The following is a 26,228-nucleotide window of genomic DNA, read 5'->3' on the forward strand; positions in this document are numbered from 1 at the left end:
TTGCAATACGAAAATAACGTAACGATAACGAGCGTTGCTCACTCGCTCGCTCGCCGTCGTAAGATAATTTTATCCGTTAACCGTATTAGACTATGCCTATATTTATTCTCATCTATATCAGTCTCACATATATACATACATATGTGCAATGCGTAGATGATTGTAACGAGAGCCCGAGACGTCGAAGACATCCCGATTAATTATAATTGTCTTTCCGCCATCGATCTTCACCTTACGCGATAATGCCCCTGCTCGATTTCTCTTAACGGGGCCAGACATAATGAGTAATTGTTTTCTCCAGTACACATCCAATCCCAAAGATTGTCAAAACAATACACGTACGGTATGCGATATCGGTGTGAGTCTATTCGTAGAGTTCCCTGTCCGCTGCTGGGTGAATTAATAGATCTTACACATATCGCTATATAGCGCCGGTTCTCTCGCGTTATTATCGGCAAAAGCCCTCAACCGCGAGATCGTTGTGTCTGTTCCGCGAATGGCACAACTCTGCGGTGATGACGGAGTACGTTACCGCACCTACACGATAGCAAGACGATTCGAACGCGTGTCGTTAAACTCCGAATGAATGTGCCGCATACGTGAGTTGCACGTACCGGCTTTGAAAAGGCGGATACTTTTGACGCCTCGAATACATATAGGGTTCTGAATATATTTTAGGGATATCTGTCTCGCCGTAACTATCTCGATTTAACGTGCCTCGAAAAAAGCGTAGATGCAATCAACGCGCCAAATGTTGTAGAGCAGATGTCATTTGAGGTACGTATTAACATAATATTTCTGGACTGTCAGAATATTGAAAGTTTTAGTGAAATTAACTAAGTTTGATAATGAATTTCATATCTCAAACGTAACAAGATTACTCAAAATCTTTGTTTCATTATATCACTGCTATTACTTATTGATATCTCCTCGTTCAACACGAGAAATCTGAAATCCCGGCTGATTACTTCGTCCGCGTCAATTCATCTCATTGTTACGACACCGCCGGCGTATTCTTAGGTACTCGTAACGCGCGGACCACTTAAACAGGGAGTCGCTTGTGCTTTATCTCCCGGACGGGCGCGGTGGGTGCGCGGATGTTCTCCTCGGCAAATATAAAAACACGTTGGTGGTGGTACATCGCGCGTATGTTAATTATCGTGTATTACTACACGCCCTGATAACAGCCCGCGCAATCTCGTGTCGTTAAACCCTCAATGAATCGAGCGCATTCAGGGAAACTAGGCTGCGTCCGTGCTCGACATCGCGAACTTCCGAATGAGTGTCGAACCTCGCTTTATCGGCCACGACTTGACCTCCACGCAAATCACTCGCTCGGACTGTATCGAAAGCGACATGTATCGGAAATGACTTGACAATAAACCAGTAACGAATTTAACCAGTTATCCCCATGATGATCTATTTTTGTTACATGCAATTATTCTCTTAAGCTTTACGTAAGTATAAAATTTATATCAGTAAATATTAATCAGTTCGATCAGACGATCAATATTTATACATTGTTAAAAGAAATTTTAACGTATCTTTTCAAAAATGATGGAAAAACTTTGCCGTGTAAAGTATTCTCAGCTCTAACAACAATATTTGCTAAAATGCTTAAAATTTGCGATTAATGCGATAGAAGTGCAATCTGACAAACAATTTCTTAACATCGAAACATGCGTCACGTTGATCGTTCGCGTAAAAGGAAATAGTTTTTGACGACACCGTTAACGCTATCTGATATTACGCGTTGCGATATAAAATTACAAACATTATCCTGTAAAACTCGAAACGAGGTCGTTCGGGTCGAACAAATAATTCCGCGATATTACTGATACGTTACGGATAGCTCACGGAGCGTATTGCATGTATCAGTCTCTAGTCTCTAATCAATTTTACTGTTATAAATCGATTCACGCGAATAGTGCAAATATTGCGGTGTAGAGGGAAATTGATTCAAATTGCAGTGCGTGCTCGGCGCGATAACTCGTTTGTTAGGAATTTCTGATGCAACAATCGCGGGGTGGAAAGTGAAACGCTAATAATAATCGGCGGTGATTCGTTATTGCGCCTTGCCGCCGAGAACATGCGACTTCTCGAAAGCCCCTACGGGTCATCGTGATTCAACCTCACGTCTTTAAACTTTCAATGGATCCGTTACGTTCGAAGAAGTCTACGGACGTCATGCGTGTAAAAAGAACTTCCTCCTTCGTCTCTAGCGAACTTCGACTCAAAGTGTTAACCGAAGGTGTTTAATACGCTGTCTCTAACCATTTGCCAATCTGTCAAAAACTTGAGAAAATTAATTCTGACATGGTGAAAATAAACTTTATATTTAAAGGAAAAGATCTAATCTTTCTTAATTAGGTGCAAAAATTAAACCTTAATTTTATATATTAATTTTAAATTTAATTTTGTACAGTTTAAAAAAATTAAGTTTATTCGCCTTTCAGATTAATAATCTCCTCAACGTTTCAGAGAAATATCATTTCGAAGCTATACGTTTCTCGATTCTATCGTAATGAATATTCCAATAAACGTCTCGAGTAAACAGTTCGCAGGTAATATCGTACTATTCGTATTAGTTACGGCCCACGAGCCGGTATGTCGTTAAAAACTTGGAACTAGTCCGTCACGCTCTGAGAAATTCTCGAGCATTTCGACGCAAATCGTAGACGACGTAGACTGAAGCTCAGCCGTCAGCGTCGAATCAGCGGTGCGCGTTATCTGCTTACGCGCTCGGTGTAATTAGAACGAAAATGCGGGATTTGAATGCTCGATGAGACTCGAGGAGCAGCGATGAGGAGAGAAAGGGCGAGGGGTGTATCATTAGTAGTCTGACGGCTTCGTCGGTGACTGGCATTCCGTCCTCTGGCCGCGGAACAACGACGTGCCCTCTTTCACCTCGTCGCCGCGCTCGCCGCGTCGTCTTTTCTTCTCTCTCATTCCCTCCACTTCGTTTCCAGCTTTTACGTGCCACGAATCGGGGCCCCACGAGCATGGCCTATTCTCCACGCGACGCGTATAACAAACGCCCGTAACGATTGTCCCGCTGAGATGCGAAGCGTATAATTATAATATGCCGTCACCTCGAGCGCGCGATCGTTGACAATATCGACCCGATGGCCCATTCTTGTCGAATGTACAGATCCAATATCTTGAATATGTCAGGGTCAACCCTCTGTTGGGGAGCGATCTGCTTCAATTGAATCTTTGTCATGGAGAAAGGGATAAATTGATCCAGCCCGCTTTTGAAAAAAGGCCTTCAAAATCTCTTTAAAACAAGTAAATGGTAGTTAAAATTCTGCATTTTTAATCTAATGTAAGTGCATGAATTTACTCTTATTATTACTTCCGTCTAAAAGAAACTTTTTATGTGTATCTATTTCTCGGATATTTTAATATTTTTCTTCATACCGTAAAAAATTAATGCTGTTGTTCATACTTTTGTCAATGCATACGTCGGTTCATCATTTAGAAATTATTTGTTTGTCGTTTTGCGTTATCATCCCGCTAATCGCATTATTGAAACTCATAACATTTACGTCTAAGTGCAGGCATATTAACCCTAGAACACCACACACCCATGTATGTTTTAAAAATGCCCGCTTTTTACAATAAAGTGAAAGTTAAAGAATCGAAGTAATAAGATAAATTAACTTTTGTTCTATTTCTACGATTCCATGCTTTGCAGCCTCATCTACCGTTTAGTAGACGTATGACTACACCCAATATTAGAGGTGCTAAACACAGTGTGGTGTTCTAGGGTTAAATTACATTCGTGCATAATAATACTTATAATATTCTATAAATACAACTATTTCTTTAATGTAATCTTAATTTATATTCATTTATATTCACGTATCACAAATATCTCTTGCTTCAATATCATCTTACTCTAACGATTTTTTTCAAGCTTCGGGCGGAAACGGGAGAAAATTTAAAACGCCTAATTAAAATTTCTCGCATAAAATATAACTAACGTACAAATGAATAAGTTGCTGTTTCGTTACGCGAAACACTGTAGCCAATTTTGACGTTGGATCAAATTGCGATTCTGCTGCTGTCAGAGATCCTCGCACTTTCGTTCTTTCGTTCGTACGAAATTGCGTTGCGACGCGAGTGAAAAAAATTGGATGTATACAGTGCCTCTCGTAGTACCGGAAACGCGCGACCGGATGATCGATTATCGAATCATTCTATTGCGCTATCACGACCGTAAAGGTTTCGTCTGTTCGAATGGTAACGGTACCATGCCACTATTCACGGCTCGAAACGTTGCGTGGGTTGCGTGCTCATTATCGGGCGACTCGTTATCCGCTGTCAAGGAGTTCACGGAAGGATATAATTTATGGAATCATCGCACTATCGAGTCCCTTAACAAAAGAAAAACGCGGGATCTACGAGAAATTCCGAAAAATTCAGAAATCCAGACGCCCTCGAAAATTTCTCGCACGAATGCGAACACTAACAAGGATCGAATTACTGAAAACTGACACGCGCAATTGTATATCGCCCTGCCGAAAATATCTTCCGGCTCGCGAGAAAATCGCGTAACTAGTATTTCGGGATCTCAAATGTAACTCGTACGCTCTATAAATAAGTTTTAAACATAATCGTATGTGGGTAATCGAACGTAATTTACAGCTGTCTTAATAACGGTATATAAATCCAACAAATTATGCTCACGTGTATCTCAAACATAAAACCATGATTTATGATAATCTTCAAGTGTCTCGCATCTATACGAAACATATGTATATAAACGCCGGAGTATTCGTTCGAGATGTTTGTGCGAGTTAAAAAGCGTGTAGGAACAGAGACCGGGAAAGCGGGAGAGCGTTCGTCGATCGAGGGACGATTTCGACACAATTTCCGTCTCGTAGAAAGCAAACCAGACCAGACCGCAGACGGAGTATTCTCTATATTGGATGCGGTGACCGGAAAGCGTACCCGAAATAAAACCTGCATCACCCTTTCGCATTAGCCGTTAGCCAATCCCTATTTATAAGATATTATGTTCGCCGTAGTGCACACACATGTCCACTGCCTCGGAAGAAAGATAGAATTGAAGAAGGGAAGAGGACAAGAAAGAGATCGTCACGCACATATGCCTAGCATGCGTAAAACGCGCGCACGTCGATCGATGGTTTAACGTGGCACGCACATCAACGGCGTGTTACACGACTAAAAATACCCCCAGAAACCATCTAGATAAGTCTCGAAGACCCGAAGGGGGTCGGGTCTGGTGGGCGGTATATTAATGGACTCGAATCGGCCAGAAATCAAAATTATTGTGGGCGTGCACGGTGGTCGGCACGCACCATCGTCACAGAAACCACCCGAACGCAACCGAGTCGGAAGCTCCGGCGCGGGATGTCCGGCGTTATACGCCGACGCAACAAAAAGAGGTCCTTTTTCGACAATTTGTAACGAGCGAGATTTCAGATTACCCGTTTAATGAGTAAATAATTCTCGATTTTTATTTTACAGACTCCCAGGAAGCAATTACTTTCAAGCCCAGTCATATCTATTCACACACATCTTTCAAACTATGACACACGCGATGTTGTTATCTAGTTTCCGTATTACCTGTATGTACATACATATCCGGATTTCGATAATTTTCCTGACAGTCATTTTTTTCTCAGTGTAAATTAAACTAATAGTTAAATCGTGTATATATTTTTGTCTTTCCTTCAAATTAGACAAAAATAGACATATAATTTAATTATTAGTTTATCAACAGATATCTTTCTGTTGAAATATTAACATAGTACCGCGGTGTTACTATTTAACACATCCATATCATGTTATGTTTAACACAAATTTTCTAGCTGTGTTCATATATAAGAATGAAACGATAAATTGATGACAATGTATGCCAGGAATGGAGTCACGCTGTTCAACAAATTCTCTCGCGTTCATAGGCGTCGACAAGCAACACGGAGCTTAACCGTGCCGTTGTCTTGTCGTAGCTATCGAAGCTCATTTATATTGACCCTTAAATTTCTCCACGGATCGGTGACGCGGCGGAAGGAGAGTAACGACTGATTCAAGGAGAAACGACGAGGATCCTTGTAGTTGCCTATCTGGTTGCGCAACGCGTGTTCGCGTATCGTACGCGTTTTATCTTGTGCAACCGGCTTTTCCTCTTTTTCCCGTGGTTCAACATTTCAAAAAACCAGCTGCCTCGTTGCGAAAGAAAGAACCGTTATTGCCCGCAACCTTCGACACGCATAAATAGATACTGATTTACGAATCAGATTTATAAATACGAATAAACTCCACGAAAAGAAAGAGCCTTAATGCATTATACCTTCTTTTAGTGTAACTTAATAATTGTTGAAACAACTAATGTTTAGTTAACTAACTAACATGTTTCTCAGTGTATGAACAAGTTGGAACAACCGGCCCTAAAATGGATAAGTATTAGAATAAAAGGCCATACTAATGAAAAGATAAAATATACTATGCATAATTGTAAATATGTTTCTATTTATTAAACTTATCCCCCCTTATCTCCCCCCAATTAAAAATCCCGATTTCTGTTAAAGAAAAGTTGGTAACTCTGGATGCATTATTTTGACGTCACATCGATAAAATTTTAAAGCGACATTTCTCTCGACTATCCTTGGCATTTAACGACAGCTCGAATTAAACTTCAATTTGTGAATGTAAACGAATTTTTTAGAAATGTGATGATTATTCGTCTTGTGTAACACACAGCCGTATATATTTGAAAAAATTCTATTTTAGGAGATGTGTACAGTGTGTTTAAAACTGCATGCATTTTTATCTAATCGCGGAATAATTATTGGATGCGATAATTTATACTTCGTGCCTTACGCACACAGTTCATTATATATTTATATTTGCAGTTTTCTTCCGATGGGCTCGCCTCGCGCGCGGTTTTCTTCGCGAAAATGCATGGCACGTGTCGGCGTCGCGCACAAATATGTTTATCAAAGATTACGTCACATGTTGAAGTTTAGCCCGTTAATTAAGTAATTGAGCTCGATAGGGCGGAGAGGAGGGAGAGACCGCTGTACGGGAGGCCAACCCGCATGAGAAAAAGCGTTTCTGTCCGTATGTACCCTTAGTCATCCTCCTCTCTTCCGCTTTCCCTGTTGGAGTTTCCCTGGAGAAATGCATTAATCGCCATATACCTGAATCCCACTCGTGAGGAAATGCGATACTTGAGCCAGCCGGATTGTTACCGTCCATAAGTTTGTCAGTCTAGTCAGCGTAGAGGACAGCTGGCCTTTAACTTTGAGTTTCTCTCTCTCTCTCTCTCTCTCTCTCTCTCTCTCTCTCTCTCTCTCTCTCTCTCTCTCTGGATGGATGGATGGAGCCTATATTTCGCCGTGTAACCGTGCTATAAATATCTCATATTCCCATATTTACGAAGAGGAACAGTAAATAAATCCCGTTTCTTTGATGATCTCGCAATCAATTTCGTAATCAATCCTCATTTGCAAATTTATAAATAGCAATATATTCATTGATGAATCTGCTTCTTCATTTCGTAGAAAAATACGAGAGTTTCATAGATAGGATCTTCGTCTCTCATCGCCTCTAGCGAATTACGTCATTCATTATAAAAAAGAGATACAGAAATGACAAGTACTCCGAGCATGAAAAATTAATGATCGCGACGTTCACTTTTAAAAAACGTCAATTTAATATCTCGCTTAACGCACATTAATTAATGATCCAAGTATTAGTTGTAATGCCAACGCGATAATAACGTTTCGCGCACGCGGCTTGCTCAACTCGGTAATGCGTAGGAAAATCCACAGGGAATGCGATTATCGGTCTTCGAATTATAGTTGCTCAAGCGAGCAAGAACGTTTCTTTCGCGTTGCATAACGAGCGTTTTGTTACATCGTCGCGTTCAATCCTTCGTTTCTCCACGACTTGAATGTGAGGCACTTGGCATTTTTTCCGCTCGTCGGTGTGGGAGCGCGATAAAGCCGCTTTAACGTATTTACATAAGAATCCTTATCGCACGGGAGCCATCCGAGTATCTGGCAAGCTTTCAAGTATGCCGATGTTTACTGGTAAAATTAGCGCGCAATTAATCCGCGATTAATGCCGTGGTCACTGGTCACCAAGCTACCGAAGCTCGTTACGAAGGACGTCCTGTGTCGAAACGTTTTTGAGGAATAATTTTTCCGCGACGTCGCCTTTGACTTCTCACACAAGCGCGACCGATAGCGCGTTATTATGAAACCTTCTACGTTACATAATCATGATTCTATGAAATATTTATAATGGTATCGAGTTTCGCGCTGTTTAGCGCCATCGACGCCTGCTGATTCGTGTTTTGATCTTTACACTCGGCGTATATTTTTTTTCTGTGTAAAAATCGATCTTGTGGAATAAGTGCTGAATATTTGATGAGAAAATCGTCTCGGCGTGAATCATAAGACTCGAGATACCTACGGTCGACGCTATAAAAAATTATTTATTCAAGCTTTGTTAAAGATAAACCATTTCGAACTTAGGATAGCGATTTCTACAAAAATTTAATTGTGTTCTAAATACATATTAAATAATAGTCTCGCATTATTATTATTATTATTATATTTATCAACATTTTAGTGAAGAAGAAATGAAGAAAAATATTCTCTAGAGATACTCAGAATGATTAAGACGATCTGTTGGTTCGTAACATCTGTTTCACGCTTTCGCGTTCCATACTACTCTCGCGCTGCCGAATGTGCGAGCCTCAGAATCGAAACACGGTCCAACTCTCGTTTATTCCGAGCAAAACCGCGGAGAACGAGGGAGACACGATTGTAGCGTTCCCGTTTCGTATTTAGGCCGAGCCCGCGTTCGTGGCCTGTGATTTCTCGCCGGCCGGCGTGATGAGAAAACGAGATCGCACAAAATCATCGTGACGAGGACGGCGGTTTCCCTCTCTCACCCTTTTGTTTTTCATGATATGTCTCATTTACATGCGGATTTCTATGGTAGCGATTTGCACAGCTGCGAGTGAGAGACATCAAGCCTCGGCCTCGATGCGCGGCGCGGCGGCAGCCATGTAAATATCTTTTTTTCGCAGGCATTTTGTCTGTATTTCCCGCGTCGAGAGAGAGAAAGAGAGAGAAAGAGAGAGAGAGAGAGGGAAAAAAGGAGGAGTAGTAAGAGAGAAATAAGGCAGTCGTGACGTGACTTTGTGCAAGCAGCATTCACACGTTTCACTGTTCGATCGACGAAACAGCGCAAGGAGAAGTGAATAACATTTCCGCGGTTTGCGCAATTCACTCGCTAAAGAAAGAGAGTAAATTTACCAAGATCTTTTCATCCGTCTCTTACGTATGTACAATTCCATCATATTTTCTTAACGGAACCAGCATCGCTCCGCTCGATAAATATGTCTGGAAAATTATCAACTTTTTCAGTTCAACGGAGTGTGGCTTTGTAAAAATTATAAACGAATGTAGAGAAAAGCTTGATTTGAATGCGTAATTATAATTAAAGCAGTAGGTCATTTCTTAGTCTGTGATTCACAAGCGTACGATTAGATATGGATATTTTTACAGTAGGTAGTTTTTCCTCGCAATAGTATGAAGCACACGTTGCGTTAGTTGCGACCGGGCGAACATTTTGCGAGCGATTTTGTGACCGAGACTTAAAGGAACCATCGGCTTCCCGTTCAGCTGTCGTCCGAGAATTTTAATAGGTCGGACCCGCTAAAAGGTCTTCTCGGCATTAAATTTATTAGCGTTCGGTTTATTTGCGAGAGGAACCAAGGCTATACGCGGGAGATTATACGAATGTTAAACGAGATCAATCGTCTTCGAGCAGGCATCTAATAAAGAATCATCGTGACAAACAAGAAGTGTTTGCAATTCGCCTCCGTTTTGACATTCCGCGTTTCATAGAGCTCGTAATGAATCGTTTCCATGAGCTGATAAGTGCGACAACAAAATACTTATACGCCGAGGCTATCGCCGGTTTATCGAGCAAAAGTATGTCATAGAAATCTGTTTTTTTTCTGATTTTTATATTCTGCAGTGTATTTCTATATTCTATTATTCTATATATTCCTATTTTTTCGGTTCTATTCTGGATTAGACCTAAATTTCGAAATACTTTTTTCCAGGAAAAATGCGTAAGCTTAATTGATTTAATTATGACAGTGGAATAACTAACAATTAAAAAATTTAAATTAATTAAGTTGAAATGGTGACGATAAAATTTTGTTCAGCAATTATGATCGTCCATTTATTAAATAAAATCAAAATTGTGGTAATTGAAATATCTCTACGTGCTTATTAGAAAATGAGCAAAAGTTAATTAATTTTATTTCAAAAATGTTACGATATCCACAATGCTATACCGCAATTACTCCAATTAAACAAATTTAACTGCACCTACTTATAGCTTATAACCATATATATAGCCATTTTGTCAAATTATCATGAGAACAGTAAAGATTATTTTTTTACGACAGCAATCTTTGAGAATTTTGTAGACCGGTTAGAAATCGATATCTTTGTGAAAGAAAACCTTACGCAGGACCGTGCCATGTATATGTTAGAATGGCGCCAAGAGCACGATAACATTTGAGTTCAATGTACGAGTGATACGGAACTGATGATAAACGAAAGAAAGAGCGATAAAAGCGACGCGACGCGGTCGGGTCGTCAAGGACTGGCTCGAATTTGAATCGATGATTTGATAGCGGTGATATATGGGGCAACGCAGTCGCCAGCGTGATAATTTGGGTGCAACCGGTCCCGATGACGAACATTATTGTCCGCGAATTACGTTCGCGGTCACAGTCGTAGCTCTGCGAAATCTTTAGCGTGATGACAATATTCACGCGGAAATGTAAAATTAACCCTATCGGCAAAAAAAATTGAATGAAAAAAATGAAAGTGTAACATAATAATCCAGAATAGAACCGAAATGGAAATATATAGAATGGAATATATACTATGCGAATATATAAATCAGAAATAGAAAAAAATCAATTTCCATGACATACTTTTGTTTATTGCTCGATAATCCGGCGATAGCCTCGGCACGTGTAAATTTAATATCAATAAATAATTAAAAAATAATAAATAGTCACGAGTGATTTATTTTTCTTGTTGTTTCGTGCTGGCTCGCTCAAGGATTAATAACGAAGGGCAGGCGGTACGTATTCCGGTTATTTCCTAATTCCTAATTCGTCTACAAGTTCGGACAGGCTTCTCACGATCGCAGTCACGCACGAAACGAGTCGGCGCGGCGGTCTATGGCGGTGCACGGTGATCTGTTCGCCGGGATAAGAAAGAAAAGAAGCCGCTTCTATTGTTATAAAAAGGAATAAAACGGACGAAAGCATAGGATACGCGGCCGTTGAGAGAAAAGGCCGCGAGGAGCATTCCTGCGAGCAGCGTGCAGGCGTGCAGTCGTCAGAAAGCTGTGAATGTCGAACTTGTCGCTGTATCGACCGGCCATCGGCCGAGCCGCTTCGGCGTCCCGACCATCTGCCTTTCTTGGCCCTTCTCTCCTACCTGAAACACGCGTTCACCTGGCCGATCTCTCCCCCTCATCCTCCCGCGTACCTCACCATCACCTCCGCCGGGCGATCGGTCTCGTTCATCTTATTTTCGGGCCATTCAGCCATCGCCACCGGTTCTCCGACGGGCCACGCTTCTTCGCGGTACCTCACGTGGAGAATTCTCAATGGAATTCTCTCCGGCGGACGCACTTTTTGCCAGACTTCCTCTCTGAACGACAACTGGGAGGATCCCCGTTTTCCCTCGCCCGCTGCTCGCCCTAAGTACGGCCTAAAATACCCGTTTGATTTTTAATGGCGAATTACGTAATCGCTGCACGATGGGGTCGGAAACGAGGCGCGAGTGAAATAACTAAAAGCCGCCTGATGATCGTGCGGAAGTGGATATTGCATATTCTTAAAAAAACCCTCACCAAATTATATATTATTATATTTTCGACTCCGGATCTTTTCGATAAACCTTATTCGAGAATACATTTATAATCAATAAATTTGTTATTGACTTGACAATGGAAATTATTTTTCTGTGTGGTCTCTCCGTCGTTATCTTGTTATCTATAGTTTAAGGCTAATAACATTAATCGTTCTGAAACAGAGAGTGGAAGAATTTCTTTAAAGTCTGTTCAAGAAGAAAAGATAAACGATTTGCTCGTGCGCACCCGTCATTTTATTGTTTTGCTTAATCTGTTTTATAACTTTCGATCGGTTTTGGTCAATCGAGTTGAATTAGCGTGATCAATACCGTTCTACGACCGACTCGCCCCGGCGCGACTGCGATGTCTTCCGGTGCGTAGGTACACCAGGAAGCGTAATTAAGCTTTTTTTTAATACGCAATTGCTTCTTCCGCGGCAGCGATCACGACGCGCTATATGCTGCGCTCGCCGATTAGTCGTACATACAATGGTGGCTGTTATTGCTCGCAACTGTTGATGCAGCAGAGAGGTTGAGGCACTCTTTTTATTCCGCGTTTGTTTTCAATCTGAACACTCACAGGACGTGATTTTTTTTATTTTGGCCTCGAGGCATTTCTGGCGTCCGCGAGACGAAAAAGAAGCGGGTCTAAAATTACATATTTCGACGCTACTTTCATTACCGTGATCGATAAAACAAACCGGTCTTATATCGTTGTAATAAAAAACATTTTTCAATATATTAATTAGAGATAAAGCTTCCAGGTAACGTAGATTGAAAGTACGATAGCGCGTAAGACTTTTTAATTGGAAAATGGAACGTTTGAAGCTACGTTCTCGCTCCTTTTGCTTTTGCTCCACACGAGAATAGTTTATTTCGTCGATGAATGCCATCAGCCGATCGAGCGCGCGCGATCTTTATTCGAATCGACAATGCAATAAGGCACAATTTCGATTTTTGCTGGCGAGCAATGAAACGCGCGAGAGAGATCACCGTTGCTTTTTCTCTGCCGTTCCCTCGCCTCGCCACGCTAACGTAACGATGGCCTATTACTCCTGTTACCGCGATCTATTCCACGCTATCGTCATAACGCAACGTGCGCCTCTAACGCGGTGTGTCCGTTACAGAAACGACGCCTTCGAGGCGCGATAATAAATGGAGGGTTTCGCAATGGGGAGGGCTCTTACTCCGGCTCTTACCCACCCATCCCGATTTTTCAATATTTGTCATCCTGCCGGGACGCTAAATGTCCTGACTTTTAGAGAGCAGAAGTTTTAAATTATTTTCCACGTAAGCGGGAACTATAATAGGTGCGTTCCACGTAACGCTCACAACGCTTAATCGTGAGCATCATTCGTCCTTGTTTAACCCAATGTAAAACCAATATTGCTAAATTTTTTTGCTAAAGATATCAGTATTGATCAAAACTGGGCAAATATCTTTGAAAATGCAAAGGAGGAGAAGCTACGTGATTTATCAATTGCTGTGCCTATCTTGTGCTTTGAGAATTCCACCATCTAACGCGTTTGTGGAGTGAGTATTTTCCTACGCGTCACTAAGGACCGGTTGCTCCAACCTGCTGATAAACTAACTAAAGAAAGACAAAAACATATACATGATTTAACTATTGGTTTAGTTTACAATAAAAAAAAATTTGTTAATTCCAAAAAATACTTAGTCCGATACGAGCAACTAAACATTAGTTGAATTAATCGTTGATTAAACAATTTTAAAGGTTGACATGAATGCATTGTATATTTTTTAGCGAAACTTAATAATCGTTGAAACAACTAATGTTTAGTTAACTAACATGTTTCTCATTGTCAGTGTATGAACAAGTTGGAACAACCAGCCCTAAAATGGATAAGTATTTAGAGAATAAAAGGCCACATATACTAATGAAAAGACAAAATATACTATGCATACTTGTAAATGTTTCTATTTATTAAACTTACCCCCCCCCTCTTTTTTTTCCCCAATTAAAAGTTCCGATTTATGTTAAAGAAAAGGTGACAACGCTGTAACCATCCCAGCGCACTGTTTCTATTCCTCACTTATTTCTTTCGCTTATCGTGGATTATTAATTCTAACTGATATATTCAATTAATTGATGTTAAATATATAAATTAATATTAATTTACGTTAAATTAATTGACGCTAAGTGTAGAAATCATGCGATCCATATTTATTGTATACACCTACGTAGCAAGAAAAAAAATATGAATCAACACATGTTTTTTAAAGGGTTCAGATAACGGGCTCAAAAATAAAACGTTTGATTTTCCTGACGCGTCACACAATAAATATTCGAGGTGGATAACAGACAGATAACAAAATGTTATCAGAAACCCTGATAAATTTTGTTTCAAATGTTAAAGCGTCTGTTTGGAGGAGCGCGTTATCGCGGAGCTACCAATTCGATCGAAAACAACACGCTCGCATCCTCTCGCTTTTAAAGTTTAAAGCAATTCACTCGCAACGCTATAATAAGGAAAAAATCGGAAACTCCGGAAGGCTTTCAACAATTTTATGAAGATTACGGTCGACGTCGCGTCGATCGGACGACGCGGAGCACTGAGCAAGTCGACTCGGGATCGAGAATCGAGAATCGAGAAAAAAGACTCACCCTGCACGGCGAGAAGGAGCACCAGGAGACCGAGGATTCGCGGCGGCAGCATTTTTCCTTCGTCGAGTCGTTCCACTCGTGCGTTCCTCCCTTTTCCCTCGTTGTTCTCTTTAAACCACTCGACAACCAATGGCACAATGCGCTTTAAACCACTCTCCCGGCTCCCGTCGGCTCGAATCTCGCGAAGGTGAGAGAATTCCTCGCCGGCGGTCGCGCTCGTCTCGGATATCCTACACGCGAAGATCGCGCGATCGACGACAACGCGCGCGCGAGGGCGAGGAGGAGATGGAGCGATGGATCTCGAGAGGGACGCGCGCCCGGCTCGAATCGCGACCAAGATCGAACGCACGCGCGGCGCGGCGTGGCGAGGTGGCGAGTGGCGAGTGTATCCGTCACCGTGTTACCGTCCTTCTCGCCGCCGAATAGCCGAACGAGCCGGTAATCGAGCTCGACACCGAATACAAAACTGAAGACCGAGGCGAGCGAGGCGAACGCGCGCGGTGCGCGGTATCCGAGGAGCGAGTAGAGCGACGGCGGAATCGCGCCCCCCGGCTTTTTACGGGGACCTGCGCGGTTCGGCTGCGCAGTCGCCCGGCGAACCTCGGCGCGCCGCCGGGCGCGCGCGTCTTTTACTGCGTGCGCGCGTGTAACGTGTTTGGGCGCGACGCGTCGATGTGTGCGTGCGCGCACGCATCGCGATTCGTTCAACATTCGCGAATTCTAAATTTCCCCCGATGACGACATACTGAAAACCCTGTCGACGCACGTTGCACAAATGTTACGCGCAAGGTTTAACTTCGAGATATCAGCTCGCCGCGGAGACGAAAATCGCATTTAAAATTCCACTATTTTTATCACCGTTATCACTTATCTCTGTATCGCGCAGACACGCGACACGCACGATCTTAGATGACGCCGCGATAAAGCTAAATAGATCTTTAACAAGATCTCTCGATTCTGGAATGCAATTACGCCTGTATCGATTTCTTATCGATGTCACGTTCCACTCTACTCGTTTCCGCGTGTACGTACGCTCGTGCATAAAAATGTACGGACGTTGGAACGTTAAAAACACATTTTCTCCGATTTCCTCGATGTTGAGCTAGACGGGGGTATCCTCTCACTCTTTGCCGTCTCTTATTTTATCCACCGTTCTCAGATAAAATTGCGCGTCGTATCGGAATCAAAAGATATTTAGCAACTCTATTCATTCCGACGATAAAAGCCACGTGCATTTTCCTCAGATCTATTCGCGTACCGGTTCGTTTAGATTTCGTCACAGATCACTTCTTTCAGTAGCCGTCTAACGCTAACGTGTGCGTCTCGATTCGAGATAAATCCGCCACGGTCTTCGTCAATGCCAAAGTTGGCTGTGAAAACATGAATGTAAGTAGGTGTAAAGTTTCTCGCGGTCGCCCGCTGCGACGCATAAGCGACGTAAACGCAGCCGGCGTGCCAAATCGGACCCGATTTGTACGTGACGGATGTCCCGCCTCGCGGTCTCCTCGTCCCATTCGCGTTTATCGTGTAAAACACGACGACGATGTTGAGCACTCGATTCCCGCTTTTCTATCTAAATAAACGTCGATGCCACTTGGACGGGATGCCGCGCGAAGGACGTGTCCGGTGTCCTTTCCCTCCCGAAGGTCCTATCCGACATTCTTCTCTTACATCGCGATCCGATTGCTCTTACAAGAAGGAAACGTGAGTCACGAGATTTCAACACAGAAGGAACGATCAGCTTGACGCTCGGTTAACGAGCAGATCGTAATGTCATAATTACCTGCACGTGAAACCGAGACTCGCTAATTAATTGACGACGCAGAATTCGTCGTTTTATTATATAAATAAGCGCGCGTTTGCTAAATTAATTTCTCTCTCTCTCTTTCTTTCTATATTTTTTCAACAACTGGGTTATAAACAGCCTTCCTTCGAGAGTTGATTTTCTCGTCATTTTTTCCCTTAGAGAACAACAGAACACTTCCCTAAAGGAGGCAAACGAATTAAAAAATTAATTTTTAAAGAAAGACAAGATCTGCTTCTCAAAAAACATACGCTCTTATTTATAGAAACAGAGTTACGCGTCGTCAAATATTAAAGATCTAGGCTACAAATTTTTCCCAAGTTTTTGTAAATTCTCGTTAATATGTTAGGATAACGCGTTAAATAATTTCTTTTGTCATGTCTGTTATAAATTACTGCTTTCGTTCTCGATCTCTCTATTTTGTGAATAAAGCGCTGGATGGTTGAGGATCGTGGCAAAACGCGATGTATATATCATTGTTGATTGTCTCGCGCTAAATATATATATACACATATACTACATATAGCGATCAATTATGATAAATAGACACGAGTCGTCGCGACGGTGAAAAAGTTTCTCTTTTGGCGAGAGCTATACATTAACGTGTAGCACGTTGTCATCGTATTGTACAAGCATGACTTATCAACGCAACGGCGTGACTAACGCACCACAAAAAAATAGTGATGTCACGCAGCGGGAAGGTGCACGTTGGTGATGGCGGTCAGTCGACTTACCCGTTTCGCGTGGAACCGCGGGACCGTCTGCCTTTGTTCTTTTTTACGAGAACTACCAAATCCGGTTGAGGGGTCCGCGTGTTTCTTTTTTCCGAGAAAGTGCTCGAGGACATTTCGTTTTTCTAAAAATCACGAAGGAAGAATTACTTTTCCGTGAATTACCTTTCACCGAAAATAAATATGTGTCGTCAGGCCGTCGGGAAAGGAAAACATTGTTATATTGACCGCATATGCGTGAACGAGACGTGATTCACTCGGCCGCAATTATGCAATCGTGATTAATGTGATCCCTACGCGGAGAGACACATATATATATGCAATATCGCGCGAGTAAAATTATTCTCAATACGCGGCGCATTCGAAAGAGGAACGTGGTCTGTTTTAATGTCGACCATTTATAATTTATTACATCCATTTTAATTAATTCATAAATATATAATCAAAAGTAGTTATATACGTTTAACGTCAAATGAAATTTCTGCTTGAATCAATCTACGAATATAAGTGAAACTCGAGATTCGAGCAGGACATCGATTCGAGAGAGGTGGAGAAATGCTTCGTTTCTGCATTTTCCTATATTTCTGAAATTTCCACGGGAAAGTTACGCGTCGAGTTTCATGGAGACACGCGTGTGTTTAGCCGTGCACTGATAAAGCGTGACAGAAAATATTTGAGATTCATGATTGTCAGGTGAACGGTGCCATACATATATTTCCGTTGCGTGCTAAATGTGCACGCGATAACAAACAGGGCCCTCGCTAATCGGCATGTATCATCGTTCGCATGGAACAACAACGTAAACTGCGAACGCTAGTAAATTTACAAATATAGGAAGTATAAAAATTCATCGAGAGAAACATCAGGTACGTGCGTTGGCGTTTAATTAATATTTATCAAATCGTGTCGCGGACTGGGTTTACCCAGGTCGTAATTATTGCGCTTAGATATAAAAACGGCGTTGTAAATTACCTTGCAAATATCCGTCCAAATATGCAGTCCGCATACCGTATGCGGAAAAAAAATTCTTTGGACTGCGCATTTATTAGATGTCTCTTTCCTAGCGACAGACAAAGAGCATGGTTGATAAACTGATTCCATTTTTCGTATAGATAAGAAGGAATAAATGTGTACATACGTGCATGCGTGTGGGACTGTGTGCGAGTGTCCGCAGGGTATCGAGCTCGAGTTCGTGGGATCGAGTCCAAACGTTGTGCTCCGGCAGAGAGAAACCTCTGGTCATCGCTCGCAGCCTCGCACCTCGCAATTGCGGGAAAAACTGATTTGAACTATTTGAAGCGCAAAAAGGAACATGCGGCGCCATCCAGCCGACGTCCCTCGCTACTAAAATCCAAATTAACCGCGTCGATAAGATGCGTCTCAGTCAAAATCTGCACTTATCAATGCGGCGTCTCCATGATCGATCGAGATTCACGATGAATCAGATTCAACTTCGAGAGACGTCCGTTAGTCCGTTGTTCGAAGCGACGCTGTCGTCGCTTGTCGGCCGCATCGGCCGCGGGCGGGCGCGAAGGATCACGTCGCCCGTCGCCGGCGTCGCCCCACCGTTCGCGATACTCCGATACTCGCTACTCGCTCTCGCTATGCATTGGTACATTGGCGAACGCCGAACGCGTCGGAACTCGGGACAAAGGACGCTTTCGTATACGCGAGCGACGCGAGCGAAGGGACGCCATGTTCATTTGTCCACGGACGTCAAGGTGTTCCCGAGGAGCGGAGGAGTCCTCTCGTCCCGATCGTCCCGTCTCGTCCTCGTCTCGTCCCGTGATGGAGAGCGACGACGCCGCTTCCGCCGAGTCGCGGAAGCGCAAACGCGAGGAATACGAGATGCAGCTGTTCGGCTTCCATTCCCGAGCCGTATGCGCGACTCGTAAGTCGCTACCAGCATTCACAGAACTCGACCGAACTCGACGCGCGACGCTTTTTTTTCAGACCGCGCTTCGCCGACGAACGCGTCGGAAGGAGAGGGGACGCCGACCGCCGACCGTTCCGCTCGTCTCGCCGCCGCTGGATGGGTGTACTCTGGTTTCATGTGGCATTCGATCATGACTAGAGTCACACTCGTCCAGCGACCGAGATGCTTTCAACGGATTTTTCGCGAGGGGGGTGACGCGAACGCGGCGTCTCGCTTCGTCGCTCCACGAGGACCCTACACGACCGGTGGGAAGCGTTGCCTCTCGACGAACGCGTTCTTTGTCTCGCCAATCCTTTCCCGTCTTATTTTCGTGGCATCCTTACGCGCGATTTCTTTAGCTTTTCTCCTACTTTTAATTTTTTCATGTTTCCACGAGTCATATACAATTGTAAATGTCGCGTCGCAATATTATTGCTCATATTTACCTAGAAAATTTATTGAGAGAAAAAAGCAAAATATTACAACTCGACAAAACCTTAATTTTATTTGAGAAGAAACGGAATTTTTTGAAACTTGATAGTTTAGCTTTTAACGCGATTGTAACCTTAGATCTTTTGTTCACTTTCTGTGAAAGACTACTGTTGCGTCAAGTGTTTTTATATCCATTGTATTAACTGGATGTTTCTAGTTTATAAAAAATCATGAATGACTTTTCATAGTAATCTCTCTCTCTCTCTCTTTGGTCTGTTACAGTCAAGAATATTGTGATGGAAAGAATACAGTCTAGGAGCAAAAAGTTATGCGAGACGTTGGAAAAAATATATAAACCAGATTCAGAAAACTTGGCCGTGCTAAAGGCAAACGAGGAGAGACTTGTAAAAGCGTATTATGCAGCCTCGGTGCCTTATTTGAAAAATATAGAGGTAATTGTTTTCGCATACTCCCTGAATCTATATGTCCAATTATATTTTATTAGGTTATGCCTATTTTAAAGTAAAAATCGCGAAGGAAGTTGTAAATATGACATTAACCCATATTTTATTCCAAACAGAATATTGTGAACAAATTCATCGCTGTACCCGACAATGTTCTGGCGGACGAGGATAAACTTCAAGGAGTGCAATACGCGGAAGCAGAGCTTGAGTGCATGCGCGGGAAATTGGAGGAATTCCAGCAGAGAGCGAAACGAGTACGTATCGCGGTTTTAATCACTGGAAAAAAAAAAAAAACAATCGTCGCTGTTTTCGCTATATGTAAATGCCATTCAAGCATTATGTAACTCTCGTGGTTTTTCCAGGCGACTATATTGAACGCGGCATTGAAGGAGGAATTACAGCTCATAGAACAATCTTCGATCTGCGCGGACAATATCGATAGGCTGAGTCACGTAATTGAGAGCGGGATTGCGTGTCCGGATATCAGTGACAAAATTCATCAATTAGTCGAGGATTACAAACGGTTCGGTGCGTTATTCGAGGACGGGGCACCTGTGTCGCAAAATTCGCTCTACAATAGGATCGACGATCTCAACTGTACGGACTGCGATTTGGATACCTTATAATTGTACAGAGAAGAAGAAATTATTTTTGCGACTCATCTTTGGATGATTTGTCGCTGATACTGCCTTTCTAAGATTATTAGTATGTAAATAAATGCATTCTGCGAATGGTTTTTATACGCACGTTATATAAATCGCATATAATTTATAATTTTATTAAATATTTGTGGCGTTATATATAAATACTAATGGCTTTTGCTTTCTTCGTTTTTCTCCCTTTTAAGTAATTTAGTATTCTACGGAAGGGTTACTTGGTATGATAACTTTTATAAATTGCGTAAATTATTTAAAAGTAATTGAACGTTATGAATGCCTCAAAATGCAAATTTATCTATATTATAATGAAATCGTAAAGTAATAAAAAAATTGTTCAATTTGTTATCGACTGGAGTTTACCGCTTACCGTCAGCTACTCCAGCAGCTATTGATATTTGCTTTCGCTTTTCGCATAAGATACAGAAAAGATAGAAAATTTAAATTATTTTTAAACTTCTTTTTCAACTTATAATCTTTAGTGCTTACAAATTTGAATATATTTAAAAGGTAATCTTTATCTCAATAATAGTTATAGCTATGATTATAAGATTAAAGATATTAGATTTTATTTTTAATTATTGACTCCACAGTGATTTTAATAATAAAGTGTAAAAAAATTACCACCACGATTGACACGCGTCACATCACGAAAGTATCCACCAAAACGACACATGCAAATATTTAAAAGCAAATATTTGAAATCGGATTTTCGGCTCATCGTGACCCCACATTTCTCTGCGCCACGATCGCCACGTTAATTGTGCCGTATAAACTTTCGTAATTAAGTACACTTACAGAGTTAACATGAAGTTATTGTAGGGAAATTTTTCTAATATCTCGTAGATTTATCGAAATAATATAAATTTATAAAAATTGGATTTAATAGAAATTGATTTTTAAAATAAAAAGCTAAATTCGTACTAAATGCATTTTTAAGAAAGTATATAAAACGTGTGATAAAAGATAACATTAATAAAATGGAGCGTAAACTCCGCATAGAGTCGTTTCGTTTTATTTCTCGCTCAGGAACCATTGTAAAAATATTCTCCTCTTCTCTCTTTGTTTACGCGTAAAAGCAAGAGAACCATAAGATTCTGCGTAATCACCTTCTACTATCTCAATAGCTTTCTTTTCACGCATAAAAACATAGCGTCAACATTATAACCGTTCTGTTTCTCCAACTTCATTAGACTTATTCTTCACGATGTGATCTATGATCTTGAATACTCAAGTTACATTGTAAATTGTATTTTCGAGCGTAAAATAAAGTCGTGTACATGTAAGGATATAAATTGTGACACGCTGTGCATTTACGTAGACATTTGATGAACAATTGCGAAAATACAAAGATTGAAGCGAGGCAATAACGTAAAAATAATGATTTAACTCATTAGCTATTATAGTTTTACAATAATTCGGAGTGTTTTAAACGAGCCTCGGAGTAAAAACAAATGTAGAATGAATTTTTTATAAAGCTTCTTCAAAAAGAATTAACGAGAAGGAAAATAAAAGCTTGTTCTAGAAATCTAGAAAGAAAAATAATTGTCGAGCCCTCGGACCCCACCTCGGACTCCAATAAAAATGCGTAGCGAGTAGCGGAGTCTATCGCAAAAAACGACTTGGCCGCGTCTCGCGTTGCACATTTCCCGGAATCCGGCCCCAAACGCCTCGACCCCCACTCCCCCTTCCCCGTCTCACCTCTACAGCCCTCCAATGCCTCCAATCCTTCCGTCGATCACCCGGAATCCGGAGGGAGATCAGTTTGTTTGTTGAGTTTGTTCGCTACGTCCAGTTCACGGGATTATACGTCGATTACGATGAGCGACGACGGGGATATGGACCTCGCCGGGGAGTGTCAGCGTACCATGCGACTCCTGGAGATGCTGCGTCGCACGGAGTACGAGCTCGTGCAGGTACAGACAGAAATCCCGCGACTACTTTACTTATCTTTCGATACCAATGCGAATTCGGCTAGAGAACGAAATAATTTTTCAGGGTGAGACACAAATTAAAGTAGTCGCTTGAAAACGGGGAGAATGACTTACGATAAGTACAATATACGGAAGTTTCCTTATAATTTATATCTTATCTTTTGATATCGAGACGCCCTTGCTATCGGGAAATAATCTTTAAATAATCCTTTCGCGAATATAGAAGTTGAAAGATATTGAGATAATAGCTTGAAAAAGCGATCGATGTGATTTGTGAAAATTTAATTTGTGTGTAACTTCTCGTCTTATTTTTTATCTATCTTTCGGTATTAATACACGTTGTCGACAGACGTAGCGAAATAATCTTTCCCTTGCGAGTATATATAGAAGTTAAAAAATGTTGAAATAATAACTTGAAAACATCAGCAAGAGCAATAATATGTGGATTTCTTTATAACACTTGTCTTATATATATTAATCTACTAATAAATTATAATCAACTCTGCGTTTAGAGAGCTCCGTCTTGATCAGATAAATAATTAATGAATGTATCCATGATAAAACGCGTTTCTCTTCACTTGTTAGTTATGACGGAGCTGTCCTCTTTTCTAAATATTCTAATCAAGTCAAATAATTAATATATATATATATATATATATCTATATACATCTCCAAGTCTTCTTTCTCCTATCATCGCACAACCGCGCAAAAAAAAAAAGAAAGCATTTCGTGTACGCAGGAGAACGGCCAGCGACGGTTGACGGCGCCAGAAGTTTCGCGCGGTGAACGGCAGCGCGTTAAGGGCGCGGAGGTGTTCCTGGGTCGTTTGCCACGCGATTGCTACGAGGACGAGCTGATGCCGTTGCTGGAGCAAGTGGGCCGACTTTTGGAGCTGCGACTGATGCTCGACTTTTCCGGGTCGACGCGCGGCTACGCGTTCGCGTTGTACGAAAACCCGCGGATCGCCCGGAAGGCGTGCGAGCGCCTGGACGGCCACGAGATCCGGCCGGGGCATCGCATCGGCGTGGTCAAGTCCATGGACAACTGTCGGCTCTTCTTCGGCGGTGTACCCAAGACCAAGACCAAGCCGGAGTTTATGGAGGAGCTGACCAAGATCCTGGACGGCATCACGGACGTCTACTTGTACCCGAGCGCCCACGATCGCAGCCTAAATCGCGGTTTTATCTTCGTCGAGTTCCGAGATCATCGGGCGGCCGCGATGGCCCGGCGCAAGCTCATACCCGGCAAAGTGATGCTTTGGGACCACGAGATCGCGGTGGACTGGGCGGATCCGGAGCCGGGCGATCCGATCGACGAGGACATCATGGAAACGGTGAATCTTCTCCAAGTTTTCTCAAAATTGGAAGAAATCGATTACTATTTTATCGTTCTAATTTTTTTACAATTTTAGTCTTCCTATCTTTTTTTTAATTCAACGCGTGCAGGTTTTTCTCTCTCTTCGCAACTAGGTATTTCATTTACCAAATTCAATAATGTATGCGTAACGATAGACGTGATATTTGAAGAGATAATGATCGGTATAACGAAAAAAAATGTATACGATTCTATAAAATAAATAAAACATACAAAAATAATACTACATTTTACGGGATACGTATAATATTATCGAAACGGAGATTGAATAAATCGGAGCGTTCATACATATCGCGTTTTGTGTAATTGTACAAATATATTTCAAATTGGGAAGAATTAAAAAAATATGGCTTTTTCACTTGCAATGGCTTATTAGTAATTTTATTATATTTCGACAAAATTGATTAAAAACGTGATTAAAAATGTATCTAATTTTTGTATCGAATATTATAGAATGTGAATAGTGCTAAACTTATTATAAAACTTACATATTACAAATTACTCGCTGTGATTGAATTCGATGTTGATTGAATTAGCAAATTTTAAAATAGATATTTTAATTGCAAAAAAAAGATTCTCGCTTCTTTTAATTTCCCAGGAATATATTGCGACGAAAAACGGTGTAATAATATATTTTTGTAAGAATTCTGTATAAAGAACGCGCGCGTTGACGTGAGATAAATCTGCCGCGGCGAAATCACATTTTATATCATTGCATATATATATATATATATCCTGTATATATATTTTATATATATATAGAATGGCGTGAAACGGATATGTTGCACTAACTCAATATCGTACGCGATGACAAATAGGTGACGGCTCTGTTCGTAAGGAACCTCGCGCTCGATATGCCGCAGCAGAAGGTGAAGGAGATCCTCTACAGGCACACGAACGTGCCAATATTGAAGCTGAAGAAGATCAATCACTTCGCTTTCATTCACTACGAGAATCGCGAAGCCGCGCAGACTGTAATGGACATAATGCAAAGTGAGTATGCGAGCGACGTAACCCGAGCCAAAGGCAATGAAGTAAATAAAAAAAACTTAAGAAACGCGAAGGGGAGTAAATATAGAGTGATTTCAGCGGAAACATACCAAATCTTGATAAACAGATTGTTAATTGTAACTAATAACATTTTGTATTTTTATTTCTCACAATAACACATAATTATCGCACAAAATTAATCCTGTTGATAAAAATATTTTCTCCTCGCATTCGTTTTCTTGAGAGATTAGAATATATACATCATTAAATTAATGTTACTAATACTTTTTCACAGCTAAATGGAAATAGTTGTCTTTGCTCCAAAAATTGTATTTTATTTCAAACTTGTGATGAAAAACCGATTTGCGTATAATTCTTTGTACGAATACCTTTTTGCTTTTAGAAACAAATAGCATTGTCGAGAAACAGGGTTGGGAGGTCCGTTGGGCGAAACCCATCGGAGCGTCCAAGGTTTTGGAAAGACAACGATACATTCGCGAGGCGGCAGCCAACTCGAATGTCCAAAAGACCGAAATTCCGCGCTTGAAACAAGGAAAGAAACGCTCCATCAAAGCGTTCGCGAAAACACACGAGGACAGCGTTTACCTGGCACAGATGAAAATCCTGCAGAGCTTGGTCAAGGAGAGATTCGATGCGACGTGCACCTTTGACTGCGTACAGATAGTGGATACGTCCGGTTATGTTGGCAGAGTAAACGCCTTAATAAATTAGCGACAACTTATTTTTTATTTATGCCTGATGATTCACTATTTTCTTTTGTGTCGCGTTGTTTTAGGTAACTATTCACAAAGATGATGTAATAATGTTCGAATTTCAAGGGGAACCAATGGCGTCGAAACATGAAGCCATGAGCGTGGCATCCGTTCAAGTCTACCAATATTTAACCGATATGGCGAATATCGGTACGTATAACATTTTGGCTTGTGTTATATTAAAAGCTTTTGATTATTTTGTTCTGTATTTGCGCGCGTTGAATCAAAGGCGATTTTGACAAAATGCTTCTACGCGAATTAATTCAACTCCGACAACGAAAACACGCGTAATATTTACAAAATTTCGATTTTCGATAGTAATCGACAAGTATCGTTTATATCGCGAAATCTCGTTCGCGCTTTTCGTTTGCCTCGAAACATATTTTTGCAATACACAACGCACTGCGTTTTAACGCAATTTTGCGTGTATTTTTTTAGCGCCGCAGCTATTATACGAACAGCATTATATTCAATCAGGAATGGACATTAACTGTGTGACTGATGCACCGATTGTGTGGCAATCTCCAGGAATAGTTCAAAATTAGATCAGCTACTATTTACCATTTGTTTCCATCTTTTCTCTTCAATTGTTA

At 41.4% G+C, this 26,228-nt stretch overlaps 3 protein-coding genes and 1 long non-coding RNA gene across 11 annotated transcripts in view; 3 read left to right on the plus strand and 1 right to left on the minus strand.

Annotated features, from left to right (window-relative positions):
• Nucleotides 1–18,361, minus strand: part of LOC143906040 (lachesin) — a 61,481-nt gene extending 43,120 nt beyond the window's left edge. Inside the window, exons 1-3 of one of the 5 annotated variants that reach the window (XM_077421807.1) lie at nucleotides 18,232–18,358; nucleotides 18,070–18,157; nucleotides 17,101–17,222 (exon numbers count right to left, since the gene is read on the minus strand). Coding sequence is in view for 3 of the 5 variants with exons in the window: in XM_077421804.1 (XP_077277930.1) it covers nucleotides 18,070–18,139 (70 nt within the window). In the remaining 2 variants the exon portion in view is untranslated. Of the gene's footprint in view, nucleotides 1–14,562; nucleotides 15,051–17,100; nucleotides 17,223–18,069; nucleotides 18,158–18,231 lie in introns of those variants that run through there. The other 4 variants (XM_077421808.1, XM_077421804.1, XM_077421805.1 and 1 more) reach the window with 4 other exon arrangements.
• LOC143906093 (uncharacterized) lies at nucleotides 9,106–13,849 on the plus strand. Its single transcript, XR_013259445.1, has 3 exons — nucleotides 9,106–9,327; nucleotides 13,064–13,246; nucleotides 13,345–13,849. It is a non-coding gene; the product is annotated as an uncharacterized LOC143906093 (long non-coding RNA).
• Nucleotides 18,362–18,715: 354 nt separating the features above from the next.
• On the plus strand, nucleotides 18,716–20,714 carry LOC143906054 (uncharacterized). Of its 2 annotated transcripts, none has more exons than XM_077421833.1 (4): nucleotides 18,716–18,988; nucleotides 19,727–19,896; nucleotides 20,025–20,162; nucleotides 20,271–20,714. In XM_077421833.1, exons 1-4 carry the CDS (start codon nucleotides 18,793–18,795, stop codon nucleotides 20,532–20,534), a joined length of 768 nt encoding a protein of 255 aa, XP_077277959.1. In that variant the 5' UTR covers nucleotides 18,716–18,792; the 3' UTR covers nucleotides 20,535–20,714. The 2 variants fall into 2 exon arrangements, with proteins under 2 accessions (XP_077277959.1, XP_077277961.1); XM_077421835.1 differs by lacking the exon at nucleotides 18,716–18,988 and adding an exon at nucleotides 19,142–19,278.
• Nucleotides 20,715–20,845: 131 nt separating this feature from the next.
• LOC143906042 (RNA-binding protein 47) lies at nucleotides 20,846–26,212 on the plus strand. Of its 3 annotated transcripts, none has more exons than XR_013259425.1 (6): nucleotides 20,846–22,480; nucleotides 23,238–23,831; nucleotides 24,691–24,865; nucleotides 25,266–25,573; nucleotides 25,702–25,785; nucleotides 26,074–26,212. XR_013259425.1 is itself a non-coding variant. In XM_077421810.1 (6 exons), the coding sequence occupies exons 1-6, from the start codon at nucleotides 22,385–22,387 to the stop codon at nucleotides 26,178–26,180; spliced, it is 1,407 nt and encodes a 468-aa protein (XP_077277936.1). In that variant the 5' UTR covers nucleotides 20,846–22,384; the 3' UTR covers nucleotides 26,181–26,212. The 3 variants fall into 3 exon arrangements, 2 of the variants coding, with proteins under 2 accessions (XP_077277936.1, XP_077277938.1); XM_077421810.1 differs by having other exon boundaries at nucleotides 25,659–25,785; XM_077421812.1 differs by having other exon boundaries at nucleotides 25,702–26,212.
• The last annotated feature ends 16 nt before the right edge of the window (nucleotides 26,213–26,228 follow it).

This window comes from Temnothorax americanus, unplaced genomic scaffold, assembly GCF_048541705.1.
Source record: "Temnothorax americanus isolate GAGA-0224 unplaced genomic scaffold, ASM4854170v1 Scaffold7, whole genome shotgun sequence".
NCBI lineage: Eukaryota > Metazoa > Arthropoda > Insecta > Hymenoptera > Formicidae > Temnothorax > Temnothorax americanus.